The 13,895-nt window shown below is 42.1% G+C and overlaps 2 protein-coding genes across 2 annotated transcripts; one reads left to right on the forward strand and one right to left on the reverse strand.

The window, feature by feature from the left end:
* Positions 1 to 85: 85 nt before the first annotated feature.
* LOC134129026 (zinc finger protein 239-like) lies at positions 86 to 3,609 on the forward strand. The gene is made up of 2 exons (XM_062562188.1): positions 86 to 302; positions 2,043 to 3,609. The coding sequence occupies exons 1-2, from the start codon at positions 86 to 88 to the stop codon at positions 2,915 to 2,917; spliced, it is 1,092 nt and encodes a 363-aa protein (XP_062418172.1). The 3' UTR covers positions 2,918 to 3,609.
* Positions 3,610 to 5,439: 1,830 nt separating this feature from the next.
* Positions 5,440 to 9,307, reverse strand: LOC134129079 (gastrula zinc finger protein XlCGF57.1-like). The gene is made up of 2 exons (XM_062562497.1): positions 9,136 to 9,307; positions 5,440 to 8,958 (listed from the first exon to the last, which is right to left on the reverse strand). The coding sequence occupies exons 1-2, from the start codon at positions 9,305 to 9,307 to the stop codon at positions 7,400 to 7,402; spliced, it is 1,731 nt and encodes a 576-aa protein (XP_062418481.1). The 3' UTR covers positions 5,440 to 7,399.
* Positions 9,308 to 13,895: the final 4,588 nt, after the last annotated feature.

The following is a 13,895-nucleotide window of genomic DNA, read 5'->3' on the forward strand; positions in this document are numbered from 1 at the left end:
ACTCCTCCTTAATGGCACATCCACACGTGGCGTTGATAATAAATAACAAAAAGCTTCAACTCCTTTCAACTCCAACCTCTCCACAATGGCCGAGACCAGAGAGTTGTGTAAGGACATCAGGGATGAAGTTGTCATCCTGCACAAGGTTGGGACGGGCTACAGGACAATAGGCAAGCAGTTTGGTGAGAAGGCAACAACTGTTGTTGCAATTACTAGAAAATGGAAGTACAAGACGATGGCCGAATCTCCCTGGGTCCGAGCTCCATGCAAGATCTCACCTCGCATCAATGATCATGAGGAAGGTGAGGGATCAGCCCATAGATGGTAATACCACTTAATTTTTTCAGCAGTGGAAAATATTTGATTGGGAGCTCTTTGTTTTTCTTTTATTTCAAAAAAAGAAAAAAAACACATGCAGGATAAAACCATGAGTGAACTTCACTTGAGAGTTCAACAGTTTAAGAGATCAATCATTTTTATTTGCAGAAAATTGTTAGATTGACAATATTTTCTTCAGAAATTCAAGAACACACTATTTTGTTGCTGAAGAACTATGTTGGGATTTTCAATCCCTCCGGGTTGTTTGATGAGAAGAATCCGACACGTAAATCAATCAAGTTAAAAATGTTTATTTAGAAGAGAAAAAGCAGTTACATTACAAGCAAATACATTGAGCAATTCCCCGCAGGTGCACCTGGAGACCCTGAACACGTATCATAAGCGATCCCTCCCAGAGTCTGACTGCTGTCCGACTTTTTTTATAATCTCATGTCCTTGAAAACTAGTTTGAGCTCAGACGGATGTTAACCAGGATGTTCAGGTGTTCCCCTCTCTGTACCATTCTGTGCTAGGAGCACTGCGTCAGATAGTGATTTATCTTCACGCTTCCTGTACCACTTTCCTCCCTCAGTTCCCTTGTGTGCCTCATATGGTCACAGCGTTATCTCCTGCATTGTCAAAACATCATTTTCTCTGAGAGAAAAATACAAATGGAAGGAAAAGATGGGGAGAAGAATAAAGAATAAAAATAAACTAATTGTGAAATACATTTCACAAGCACTATCTAAATAATAATCTGTGTCTCGGAAAATTCCCTCAGAAGGAGTTGCAACTATGACGTTTCATCTTTGTGGATTCTTCTGACATGTTGAGTTAAGTTACTACAACTTTTGAAACATTTTTTACATGTTTTACAAGAATATGGCTTCTCCCCAGTATGGACTCTGGTATGAACATTCAAATTGCCTGAATTAGAAAATGTTTTTACACAGGTGTCGTAGGAAAAAGCCTTCTCCCCAGTATGAATTCTCATATGAGACTTCAAATTTGATGCCCGATTGAATCTTTTCCCACAGGTGTTGCAAGAAAACAGACGTTCCCCAGAGTGATTTTTTACGTGTCTTTTTAAGGATTTAAATACATTTAAAACATTTTCCACATATCTTGCAAGAAAATGGTCTCTCATCACTGTGGACTGTTTTATGTTTCTCAAATGTGAATTTCTTAGTGAATATTTTCCCACAGGTGATGCAAGAATATGGCTTCTCCCCAGTATGGAATCTTGAATGTTTCTTCAAATGTGATGATCGTGAGAAGGTTTTCCCACAGGTGATGCATAAATATCGTTGATCAACCTTGTGGGCTGTTCTAACGTGGGCAGACAAGTTTTCTTCATGTTGGAAATATTTTCCACAGAAAATGTTCCACTGCTGCAGAGTTCTTCCTGTTCCCCTTTAATCTGTGGAGGATCTGGGTCCTCTTGGTCCACACTGGGGTTCCTCTCCTGGAGACACAGCTTTAACAGATTAAAGAGGAACAGGAGGAACTCTGCAGCAGTCAGGAGGGAGAGCATCTTGAACCGAAGCAGGAGGCCGACACCTTTACGTTGACTCCGACTTGTGAGGAAACTGATCACAGTGATGATGAGACTCCGTTTTTGAATCCTGACAAAAGTCAGAGTGAATCAGAGGCAGAGCCTCCAGCCAGCACGTGTACCAGCTCGTTAGATGAGGAAATGGACTGTGAGCGTTTTGTGGAACCAGAACCAAACATCTCTCATGAATCTGATAGCAAAGATCAGAAAGGAATAAAACGTAGTTTAACATCAACCAAGGAGCCACAACAGCAGATTCTGGCTCCTCCAGGTGAGAAGACATTTTTGTCCAAAACACGTGGAAAATATTTCCAACATAAAGAAAACTTGTCTGCCCACGTTAGAACAGCCCACAAGGTTGATCAACCATATTTATGCAGCACCTGTGGCAAAACATTCACTCGGCCAGAAAGTTTGAAGTCTCACACAAGAATCCATACTGGGGAGAAGCCATATTCCTGCATCACCTGTGGCAAAACATTCACTTATGGATCAAGTTTAAAGTATCACACAAGAATCCATACTGGGGAGAAGCCATATTCCTGCATCACCTGTGGCAAAACATTCACTTGGCAAGAAAGTTTGAAGTCTCACACAAGAATTCATACTGGGGAGAAACCATATTCCTGCATCATCTGTGGCAAAACATTCACTCAGACAGCAAGTTTGAAGTCTCACACAAGAATTCATACTGGGGAGAAGCCATATTCCTGCATCACCTGTGGCAAAACATTCACTCAGACAGCAAGTTTGAAGTCTCACACAAGAATTCATACTGGGGAGAAGCCATATTCCTGCATCACCTGTGGCAAAACATTCACTCAGAGTGCAAGTTTGAAGTCTCACACTAGAATCCATATTGGGGAGAAACCATATTCCTGCATCACCTGTGGGAAAAAATTCACTAATGCATCCAGTTTGAAGTATCACACAAGAATTCATACTGGGGAGAAACCATATTCCTGCATCACCTGTGGGAAAACATTCACTCGGCCAGAACATTTGAAGAATCACACAAGCATCCATACTGGGGAGAAACCTTAATCCTGTATAATATGTGAAAGATGTTTCAGAAGTTCTGGTATCTTAATTGTCCATGTGAGAAAAATCCATACTGGGGAGAAGGCATATTCCTGCATCACATGTGGAAAAGCATTCACTAACAGATCATATTTGAAGTCTCACACAAGAATCCATACTGGGAGATGCCGTATTCCTGTAAAATATGTGACAGAGTTTTCAGATTTTCTAGTAACTTATTGCTCCACATGAAAAGAAGCCACAAGGCTGAAATGTCATAATTGCAACTCCTGTGATGAAATATTCTGAACCCCGACTGGATGAGCGATGAAATGATTACTTGTAGATTTGTCCAATAAAACAAGATTGTAATATCTTATTTAGATAGTTCTTCTTCAGCAACAACATAGGGTATTGTTGGATTTAACTGTTTTTCTTTAATCTAACTTGCTGTTAAATGTTAAAGCAAAGATTGTTCACTGCCAAAGAATGTCAGCTGTATTACCATGAACAGAGTAGAAATATTTCAACTTGAAAGAAAAAACTATTGAGTACAACTAAGACATCAACACAGGAAAAGTGTGTAACATGTTTTTTATGAATTACTAATATACTCTATCTATTGATACAACCTTCGTGGGAACAACAATTCATGACTAAGGCATCATGACTAAAGCACAAGACACCTTCAAAACAAATCAATATGATTCACTAGTATAAAGTCCTACACACAAGACAAAATCATAATTTGAAGTGAAGTGAGACCTCTCCCTTCGGCTGCTGGAGGAGCTTTAAGGGCCTTCAGTGCAATCAAGATGCAACTTGTTCATAATGCAGCAGAGCATCAGTTTACTAGTTGTATTTATTTGCTCAAGTAGCAGATATTCAATCGTCACGATAGTCAATATTTTTATGTATAATTCCCATTTGCAACACATGATACTACACACAGGTGAGACACCATCTCCCTGCTGTACATGTGGGGAAATATTCAGTTGGTGATGACAAATAAAGCCCATACAATAATTCATGCAGGTGAGAATTCATTTTCTTCCCTAATTTGTGGAAGAGATTCCAGATGTGAAGGATGCTTGTTGGTCCAAATAATAAGAACTCACGCTGGTGAGAAGTCATAATATCAGCTTTGGGGAAAGTGTGTTTTGAATTGGCGTGGACGTGCACGTAATTATTTCCTCGGTTATCAAAGAAACAATGTCTTCAGTTGAGTGTTTGAGAGAGTTTGTCAACCAGCGACTATCTGCTGCTGCTGAAGAAATATTCGGAGTTTTTAAAAGAACCATCGTCGAGTATCAGGAAGAGATCGAGCGGCAGCGGAGAATGTTGGATGTTACCGATGGAATAATAACGTGCACGTCCACGGCACCGAGCAACGGCTGGGTGTCACGCTATAAAGTTCCGACTGGAGACCTCAGTCACTTTAAGGTTCCGCTTGAATTAAAGCTGCAGTTCATCTTGTTCTTTTTCTATAAACTTGATTTGCGGGTCGCAATCAACTTGAGTAGATACATACCGTCACTCTCTTTAATCTGTGGAGGATCTGGGTCCTCTTGGTCCACACTGGGGTTCCTCTCCTGGAGACACAGCTGCTGGTCAGAGAGAACCTCCTCCTGCTTACAGACACGTGACTGTGGGAGCTCTGGAGGGACAAAAGAAATAGAAAAACAAACGTTTGAGCGAATAAATACAACGAGTGTGAATAAACTACAACTGTCATGTTTCCTACTTTTCAATTAGTAAAGGAACTGCATTTGCTGAAGAATCTTGTCTCGTCTTTGTTGCTTTAGATCACGGATGTTCCTCACAAAGTTGTACTCACCTATCCTGTGTAACCTCACTTCGGGTTTCCAAATAACATCCAACATTCTGCGAACTTCACAGACTTGAATTAAGTCCTCGCTATCTTTCGTAATCACTGACTGGACAATTAGGTTGGTTTGCTAGCTTTGAATAACTAGTCTAGCTAACTGCTACATGTCTGCTGTTAGCTGGCAGTTTGTTTGGCTTATACACGTACAGCAAGAAACGATGACAAACGCACTCTTCTAATCATCTAAGTTAATGCAACTTTTGATATAGGAACACCAACTCCAAATATTTACCTATAATAAGCAATTATTATGGAGATATAAACATAATCGAAGCACTTACGGGATTTTCATGAGGGTTATTTAGATTTCACTCTTTGTGAGGCTTCGTTTTTGCCGCGTTCAATGACCTACGTGTCTGCGTCACAGACTGTACTGTTTACGCCGGAGGACCACGACAACAACCTGTGACGCTATTAGCTGCCCTGATTGCTGCCCAATCGCGCTAGGAAATAAAGTAATTTTTTGTTATAAATATAAAACGTCACTAAAGAACTATAATTACACAATCATTTTTAATGTTAAAAATATTTTTTGGGGACCCCCCCAAAATCTAAAAATAAATTCTTATGGGGGGTCCCCAATGGCTTATGGGGGGTCCGGGCCCCCCCCAGAACCCCCTCATTTCGAACCCTGATTTCAGAAAATAATAAGGCACGGCAAGTTTATTTGTATAGCGCATTTCATACACAAGGCAGACTCAAAGTGCTTCACATCATAACGTGTCATACAATGAAGTGAAATAAAATGCAAGAATTAAAAGACAATAAAGAAACAGCAAATAAAATTGTAAACATAAAAAGAATTCAAAGTTACAGTGCAGAGTGAGAGATTAAAATCTTATTAAAATTGTTTGATTAAAGGTTAAAAGGCCAATGTAGGTAACATTTAGCAGAAGGCGAAGGTGAACATAAAAGTTTTCAGTCTTGTTTTAAACGTGGTCAGAGTTGGGGCGAGTCTTAACTCTTCAGGAAGTTTATTCCAGCTGTTTGTTGCATAGTAACTAAATGATGCTTTCCCATGATTTGTATTTACTCTGGAAATCACTAACAGATTGGTGTCAGAAGATCTTAGTGATCGTAAAGGCTTATGTAGTGGAAGCATATCAGTGATATACTTTGGCCCTAAACCATGTAGTGATTTATATGTGAGCAGTAGGATTTTGAAAATAATTCTCTTACATACTGGGAGCCAATGTAAGGATGTAAGAATTGGTGTAATGTGCTCACATTTCTTGGTCTTTGTTAGCACTCTAGCAGCAGCGTTCTGAACAAGCTGGAGCTGCCTGACAGTTTTTTTTGGAAGACCTGCAAGGAGACCATAACAATAGTCTAGCCTACTAGTTACAAAGGCATGTACAAGTGTTTCTAAGTCTTGAGTTGACATGAGCCCTCTAAGTCGTGCTACATTTTTGAGGTGATAGTAGGCCGGACGACTTTGTTACTGATTTGATGTGACTCTCTAAGTGTAAATCTGAATCCATAATAACCCCCAGATTTCTGGCTTTATAACACACATCAAACTGGTTAAAGGTTTGCAGGATATGTTCACGAAGACTTTTCAAAGATTTAAGTGGATGACAGAAAATTCCACAAAAACATTTCGTAAACAGCAAGTTACATAAAAGAAGAAAAACAGGAAAATACAACAATACTCTATTGTGTGGCTGAATGAACACTAAAAGAAGTGAACAAAATTGGAAGCCCGGTTGGTGAGATCTGGAAGAATTCAGCCAAACAACTTCTCTCGTTTTGGTAGATTTATTTGTCAGATCACAAGTAACAGCGCTGCGTCTGCAAAGGCAGGAGCAGTTCTGTCGGCCCACAGGCTGGAAAAACCACTGAATGACATCAGGAAGAACATTACGTTTTGAACTTGTTGTTGGATATAGAAGAAAAGATTTCTATTGGCCTAAAACAACACAAGATCCAATCACATGCAATGTGTCTCAATAATGTGAACATAACAAACAAAGCACAAGTGTTGAAAAGATCTGTTTCTGCCTGGTTGAAAATTTCTGTTTTGACCTCTGACCTTGCACTCCTCAACCAGGATAAGACAGTGACTCCCTAAATGAGCACTACAAATATTTGATTATCAGTACTGTCTAAATAAGATACTGCAATCTTGTTTTATTGGGAAAATCGTTAACTACAACTATTAATTTAATGAGTGAACGCGCATCCGGTCGGGTTTCAGTGCGCTGTTTAAAATTCAATTCATTTAATTTTGTATATTCCAAAATTGCAAATTACACATTTGCCTCAAAGGTCTTTACAGTCTGTACACATGCAACATCCTCTGTCCCTAAACCTTCAAGTTCGGCTCAGGAAAAACTCCCCAAAAAATGAAAAAACTCTTCAATGGGGAAAAAAGGGAAGAGACCTTAGGGAGAACATCAGAGGAGGGATCCCTCTCCCAGGATGGACAGACTGCAATTATGTTGGAGGAAGAGATGAATGAAAATACTTTTCGCTTCAACGCCTTTCTAAGCTTAACAATTACTCAGAATATTTCATCACTGGAGTTGCATCTATGACGTTTCATGCTTGTGGATTTTTCTCACATGGACAATTAAGATACCAGAACTTCTGAAACATCTTCCACATATTATACAGGATTAAGGCTTCTTCCCAGTATGGATTCTTGTGTGAGACTTCAAATTTCCTATCTGAGTGAATCTTTTGCCACAGGTGACGCAGGAATATGGTTTCTCCCCAGTATGAATTCTTGTGTGAGACTTCAAATGGTCTGTCTGAGCGAATGTTTTGCCACAGGTGATGCAGGAATATGGTTTCTCCCCAGTATGAATTCTTGTGTGAGACTTCAAATGTTCTGGCCGAGCGAATGTTTTGCCACAGGTGATGCAGGAATATGGCTTCTCCCCAGTATGGATTCTTGTATGAGACTTCAAACGTTCTGGCCGAGTGAATGTTTTCCCACAGGTGATGCAAGAATATGGCTTCTCCCCAGTATGGATTCTCATATGAATCCTCAAATTTGATGCAGTAGTGAATGTTTTGCCACAGGTGATGCAAGAATATGGCTTCTCCCCAGTATGGATTCTCATATGAATCCTCAAACTTGATGCATCAGTGAATGTTTTGCCACAGGTGATGCAGGAAAATGGCTTCTCCCCAGTATGGATTCTTGTGTGAGACTTCAAACTTGATCCATGTGTGAATGTTTTGCCACAGGTGTTGCAGGAAAATGGCTTCTCCCCAGTATGGATTCTTGTGTGAGACTTCAAACTTGATGCATCAGTGAATGTTTTGCCACAGGTGATGCAGGATAATGGCTTCTCCCCAGTATGGATTCTTGTGTGAGACTTCAAACTTGATGCAAAAGTGAATGTTGTGCAACAGGTGATGCAGGAAAATGGCTTCTCCCCAGTATGAATTCTTGTGTGAGACTTCAAACTTGCTATCTGAGTGAATGTTTTGCCACAGGTGATACAGGAATATGGTTTCTCCCCAGTATGGATTCTCATATGAGTCCTCAAATGTGATGCATTAGTGAATGTTTTGCCACAGGTGATACAGGAATATGGTTTCTCCCCAGTATGGATTCTCATATGAGTCCTCAAATTTGATGCATCAGTGAACGTTTTCCCACAGGTGCTGCATAAAAAGGATTGATCAACCTTGTGGGCTGTTCTAACGTGGGCAGACAAGTTTTCTTTATGTTGGAAATATTTTCCACATGTTTCGCACAAAAATGTCTTCTCACCTGGAGGACCCAGAATCTGCTGTTGTGGCTCCTTGGTTGATGTTAAACTACGTTTTACTCCTTTCTGATCCTTGCTATCAGATTCATGAGAGATGTTTGGTTCTGGTCCCACAAAACGCTCACAGTCCATTTCCTCATCTAACGAGCTGGTACACGTGCTAGCTGGAGGATCTGCCTCTGATTCACTCTGACTTTTGTCAGGATTCAAAAACGGAGTCTCATCATCACTGTGATCAGTTTCCTCACAAGTCGGAGTCAACGTAAAGGTGTCGGCCTCCTGCTTCGGTTCAAGCTGCTCTCCCTCCTGACTGCTGCAGAGTTCCTCCTGTTCCTCTTTAATCTGTGGAGGATCTGGGTCCTCTTGGTCCACACTGGGGTTCCTCTCCTGGAGACACAGCTGCTGGTCAGAGAGAACCTCCTCCTGCTTACAGACACGTGGCTGTGGGAGCTCTGGAGGGACAAAAGAAATAGAAAAACAAACGTTTGAGTGAATAAATACGAGTGTGAATAAACTACAACCGTCATGTTTCCTACTGTTCAATTAATAAAGTAACAGCATTTGCTGGAAAATCTTGTCTCGTCTTTGTTGCTTTAGATCACGGATGTTCCTCACAAAGTTGTACTCACCTATCCTGTGTAACCTCACTTCGGGTTTCCAAATAACATCCAACATTCCGCGCTGCCGCTCGATCTCTTCCTGATACTCGACGATGGTTCTTTTAAAAACTCTGAATATTTCTTCAGCAGCAGCAGATAGTCGCTGGTTGACAAACTCTCTCAAACACTCAACTGAAGACATTGTTGTTGGTTACCGATGGAATAATAACGTGCACGTCCACGGCACCGAGCAACGGCTGGGTGTCACACTATACAGTTCCGACTGAAAACACCAGTCAGTTTAAGGTTCCGCTTGCCATTCATGTTGCAGGTCAGCCGTCTTCTTCTACTTCTTTAAAATAGACTGTCGGTTTACTACCAACTTCCGTAGATGCAAACGGCCAACTAATGTACCTGAAAGGTGCAGTTTCATCACTGTTCTAACTGATAACAAAACAACCGCTAATCTAGTGTTGAGTATATGACCGTGTATGACCCGGAGTAAACTAACATGTTGATAAAAAGTCTGCACGCACTCTCAGGGTCACGTCCATACATGGGACTGGGGTGGCCATGGTGCACATGGAAAATATCCTAAATATGCAGTGAACCTGTTGCTAAACAACTGCACACACGCTCAGGGTCAAATGTAGATAAAACAGACTATTCAGAATAACATGTCTCACACACAAAACATCTTAAGTATGCAGTGAACTCATGAACAACGGGATACGTGATGATCCGAGAGCCTGAAGGGATGGACATCCCTGTGCTCCAATGGGTCTCTCTGAAGGTCATAAACAAGGAGCCGCCTCCATTTAGTGAACAATTAAAAAATGCTCTTAAAGACTACATAATCGGAGCGCACTTTGTATTAAGGGCCCTTTCATTGCTGTTGCCAGACAGCTTTGAAACAGGTCTGTGCACATATGACTGCAGGACGGAATACTCCTGTCACGAATAAACACTGTCATATTGCTTTGATTAAAGTCTCAAGTCTGGTCCTTGCCTTGGTAGCAGAGGATGGTTGAACGACTCGTGTAAGTTCGTGGATCAGCAAGGGACGTAGACTAATTACTGGAACGCCGGACTGGAAGGCCGCAACCCCCCACATCGGCGGAGCCATTCTTCTCACCCCGCGGACACTGATCAAAACAGCGCTGTACTTCAAAAGGTGGGCAGAACCTATTTCACAGAAGGTGATGAATCTGCAGATTTCTGTTATATAGGCCTCTAAATTCGCATCAGTCAAAGTGGGGGTGAGTATGAATCGTTGCATTTAATGATTAAAATGAATGGTAAAATGTTTCGCTGTGCCAGGATTGTTTTGATCGTGTAGAGTATTCCTCCGGGGCCGAGTTTGTGTATGATCGCGCGTCGTAAAAACAAGCCTCATCAGATTGACGTGTTGGTGATTATAAAATTGCAAATTTGAACCAAAAGAAACCATGATTAATATTAACTGACTCTTTTTGTGACCGGAGCTGAGTCCGCCGTGACAGTTCCTGTGGAGGCGCACACACACGCATCAGACACCTGTTCTGCACACACCAACATATTTCATGCTGACACAATAGAGGACCAGATATGCATTAGATCTGACAACGGAACACATTTCAACAACAAACTCCTGCAAAAGATGAAACTGACCCTGGGCAATAACTCACAAGTTTGGGTCGGTGTATCATCCACAGTCACAAGGTCTAGTCGAAAGATTGAACCAAACAATCAAGGCCAAACTCACAAAGTTGTGTGGGGGAAACAAAATGACATAGGTAAAGGCTCTTCTCCTGCTAGTGATGGCGATGAGGTCATCATTGGAGGGGAGGACTCACCTCTCACCCCATGAGATATAGACTGGCAAAGTGATGCCAGGACCACCCAGAGATGGAGGTCATATGCCACCTCTGGATGTGTTAGAAATAGAAATGAGTCAATATGTGAAGGCACTAAACTCTCCCACTGAAGCTCTCTCTAACCAGGTGGTTCGAGCCCAGGCGATTGATCCGGTGAATCCAGAGCCACCACAGGTTAAAGTAGGTGACTGGGTCAGGGTCCGAGTCCACGAGAGAAAGTGGGCGGACCCCAGGTGGACTGGCCCGTACAAAGTGAGGGAGGTTACGTCACACTCGGTCCAGGTCAGAGGTAAATCAGGCTCTCCCTGGCACCACCTGACACATTGTGGCCCAGCACCGGCCCCCGAACGCTGGGAGAAACCAGACAAAATTTGGAAAATGCAAACAAACACACAGTCATAGACTGATGGGGAACAGGAGAGAAGTAAGATAAATAAATTAACTTTATTGGTGGAGGATGTGAGGTAACATTTTTGTATGCAAATCTGTTATTTTAACCTCGGGATGAATGAGTAAAGAAAATAGATAATAATAGTATATATAATATAGAATGTGGTCGCTCCCCAAGCAAAGGATAGTAGTTATGAAAGTGGATGATGGAAGGTTTTTGAAAGGGAAGTTGGAAAGTTCTGAAAGTTGATGATGGAAATGCTAAACATTTAAGGGAATGGAAAGGCCAATATGGTTAATGAAAGCAAGAGAGGAAAAGTTTTATTTAGAACTTTATTTTAAGAGGCGCAAGAGCGCAATGAGGGACTAAGAAGGTACGGTGAAAGGTGAATAGTGAAAAACAAGAAAAGTGATAATGTGATTAAGTCTCGTGATTTGTCTCTAAAGGAAATCTATGAAGTAACTCCTCAACGCCTCTTAGAGAATAGGAATTGGTGACGTGCAGTAAAATGTTTTTACAGAGACTCGAGGTCAGAGATAAGAGATGCATAGACATTCTTTAAAACAAAGACGAGAAAATATTAAAACAAATCCTTGTGGAAACAACGAAGGGTTTTGAGAAACTAAGGTGTCCCTGAGCGGTGGACAGATGTGGAGGGTTGCTGTATGAATGTGGGGGCCAACAGGGCGCCCTAAAGCAGTGGTTCTCAACTGGTCTGGCTCTGGAACCCACCATCATCCCTTAATGACAGCCGCGACCCAAATCGAGGAACATTCTCAACTTCTCAAATTTATTCAAAATCAAGTTCATAAGATGAATTTTATATTTTATATTCAGGATGTATAATTATCCTAAAAACCCAATGTCTCCCCCATATCAGAATGATTTGACCCATCAGCAAAGCCAGCAAAAATAAAGACACTCACTACACACTGCATTAAAAAAGACCCTTCAAAATAAAATCACAGGATGAATTTTTTTGTGATTATTTTTTTTTAATTCTAATTTTTATTTTCCCATTGAACGGCTCGGGACCCATTAAAAATCCACTAGTTGAGAATCACTGCCCTAAAAGATATTCCTCTTTTGGAGTAAGAACATTAAAGAACACACAGTGTTAAATGAAATGAATCCTGAGTGCAAATATGTATCTGGGATATAATTGGATTAGGCACTTCACTTAAATACAAGGGCATAAAAATGTGACATTCAGTTTTGTCTTTAATTTAAAATAATATGCTCATAATTGCTGGAATGATGAACCAAATAAATGGTATAACTAATTAAGAATGAAGAGGGCTCTAACTTTTGAACTATTAGATGATAGAAGTTATTATATTACTTATCTTACCAAGCTGAAACCATTTGTTAAAGAAAAACAGACAAATGGGAGAAAACAAAGCAGAGGAAGAAAAAAAAGAGATTACGTTTTCTGCTTAATGTTTTTCCTCCACAGAAGCTTCCTTATCGGGTCATGAAGGCCACAGAGAGCCTGTCACAGGCAGACGCTCCCCGTCCCCGGAATATTGAGGTGCGAAGATCGGGACCTCAGTCACCCCTCTGTTTTGAGCCATAATGGTTTGTGCCATCTGGGATCAGCCCACCGACTCACCTGGGGCTCGTCACTAATCAGGGCCAGCCCTGTACTTAAGCCTGTGACTCCCCAAAGCTCCTTGCGAAGTCTTGTGCATGTTCCATCACATTCCGAGCGTTTTTCCGATCTCCTGTTCGTGCCTGTTATTGACCTCTCGTTTGTCCCAGACCTCGTTCCTGCCTGATCCTCAACGGTACTTCTGCCTAACTCCACGTAATCCCGGCTTTCGACCACCCGCCTGTACTCCGGATACGACCACGCCTGACCCCCTGACGGTGCCTCTGTTTATCCCCGCTCTCCTGGCTTTCGACCCTCTGCCCGCCTACTGGACTCGACCACGCCTAACCCTTGTCTGTACTTCCACAATAAAGCTGCGCTCTGCGCTTGGGTTTCACTCCTGTCTCTTGTGGTGCGTTACAGAAGACTTCGCCCTAAATCAGACCCAGCAGAGTCGCAGAGTCCCTTCAGTCCTTGGAGATGTCCGACCCGGACCAGCGGGCTGTAGGAGGCCCCAGCATGGCACATATCGTCAAACATCTTGCCGCGGTCCAAGCAGAGCACGGTCAACGACTGGGTCGAGTCGGGGAGTCCGTGCACAACTTAGCAGCAGCGCTCCAGGATTTCCAGCAGTACACAGTACATACGGCTGTTCAGGCGCTCGCCGCTACTGCCCCTGTCGAGGCTGCCTCTACCAGAGGAACCCTCGCACCAGCGTTACCACAGTCAGCACTTCATCTAGCGCCACCTCAGCGATATGATGGTAGTCCCGAACTCTGCAGAGGTTTCCTGACGCAGTGCTCGTTGATATTTGAACTGCAATCCCCACAGTTTGCTTCAGACCGTGCTAAAGTGGCATTTATCATCTCTAGGCTCACAGGAAGAGCCTTGGTGTGGGCCACGGCCGTGTGGGACCAACAGGAACCTGTCTGTTCCGACCATGAGGGGTTCA

Source organism: Pungitius pungitius, chromosome 5, assembly GCF_949316345.1.
Source record: "Pungitius pungitius chromosome 5, fPunPun2.1, whole genome shotgun sequence".
NCBI classification, from domain to species: domain Eukaryota; kingdom Metazoa; phylum Chordata; class Actinopteri; order Perciformes; family Gasterosteidae; genus Pungitius; species Pungitius pungitius.

Bases quoted from the DNA above. Each gene is read 5' to 3' on its own strand.
- LOC134129026 (XM_062562188.1), top strand. From the start codon at position 86: ATGGCCGAGACCAGAGAGTTGTGTAAGGACATCAGGGATGAAGTTGTC. The intron at 303-2,042 runs GTGAGGGATCAG...TTGTGGAACCAG, and splicing joins CATCAATGATCATGAGGAAG to AACCAAACATCTCTCATGAA.
- LOC134129079 (XM_062562497.1), bottom strand. From the start codon at position 9,307: ATGTCTTCAGTTGAGTGTTTGAGAGAGTTTGTCAACCAGCGACTATCT. The intron at 8,959-9,135 runs GTGAGTACAACT...TTGTCCCTCCAG, and splicing joins AGTGAGGTTACACAGGATAG to AGCTCCCACAGCCACGTGTC.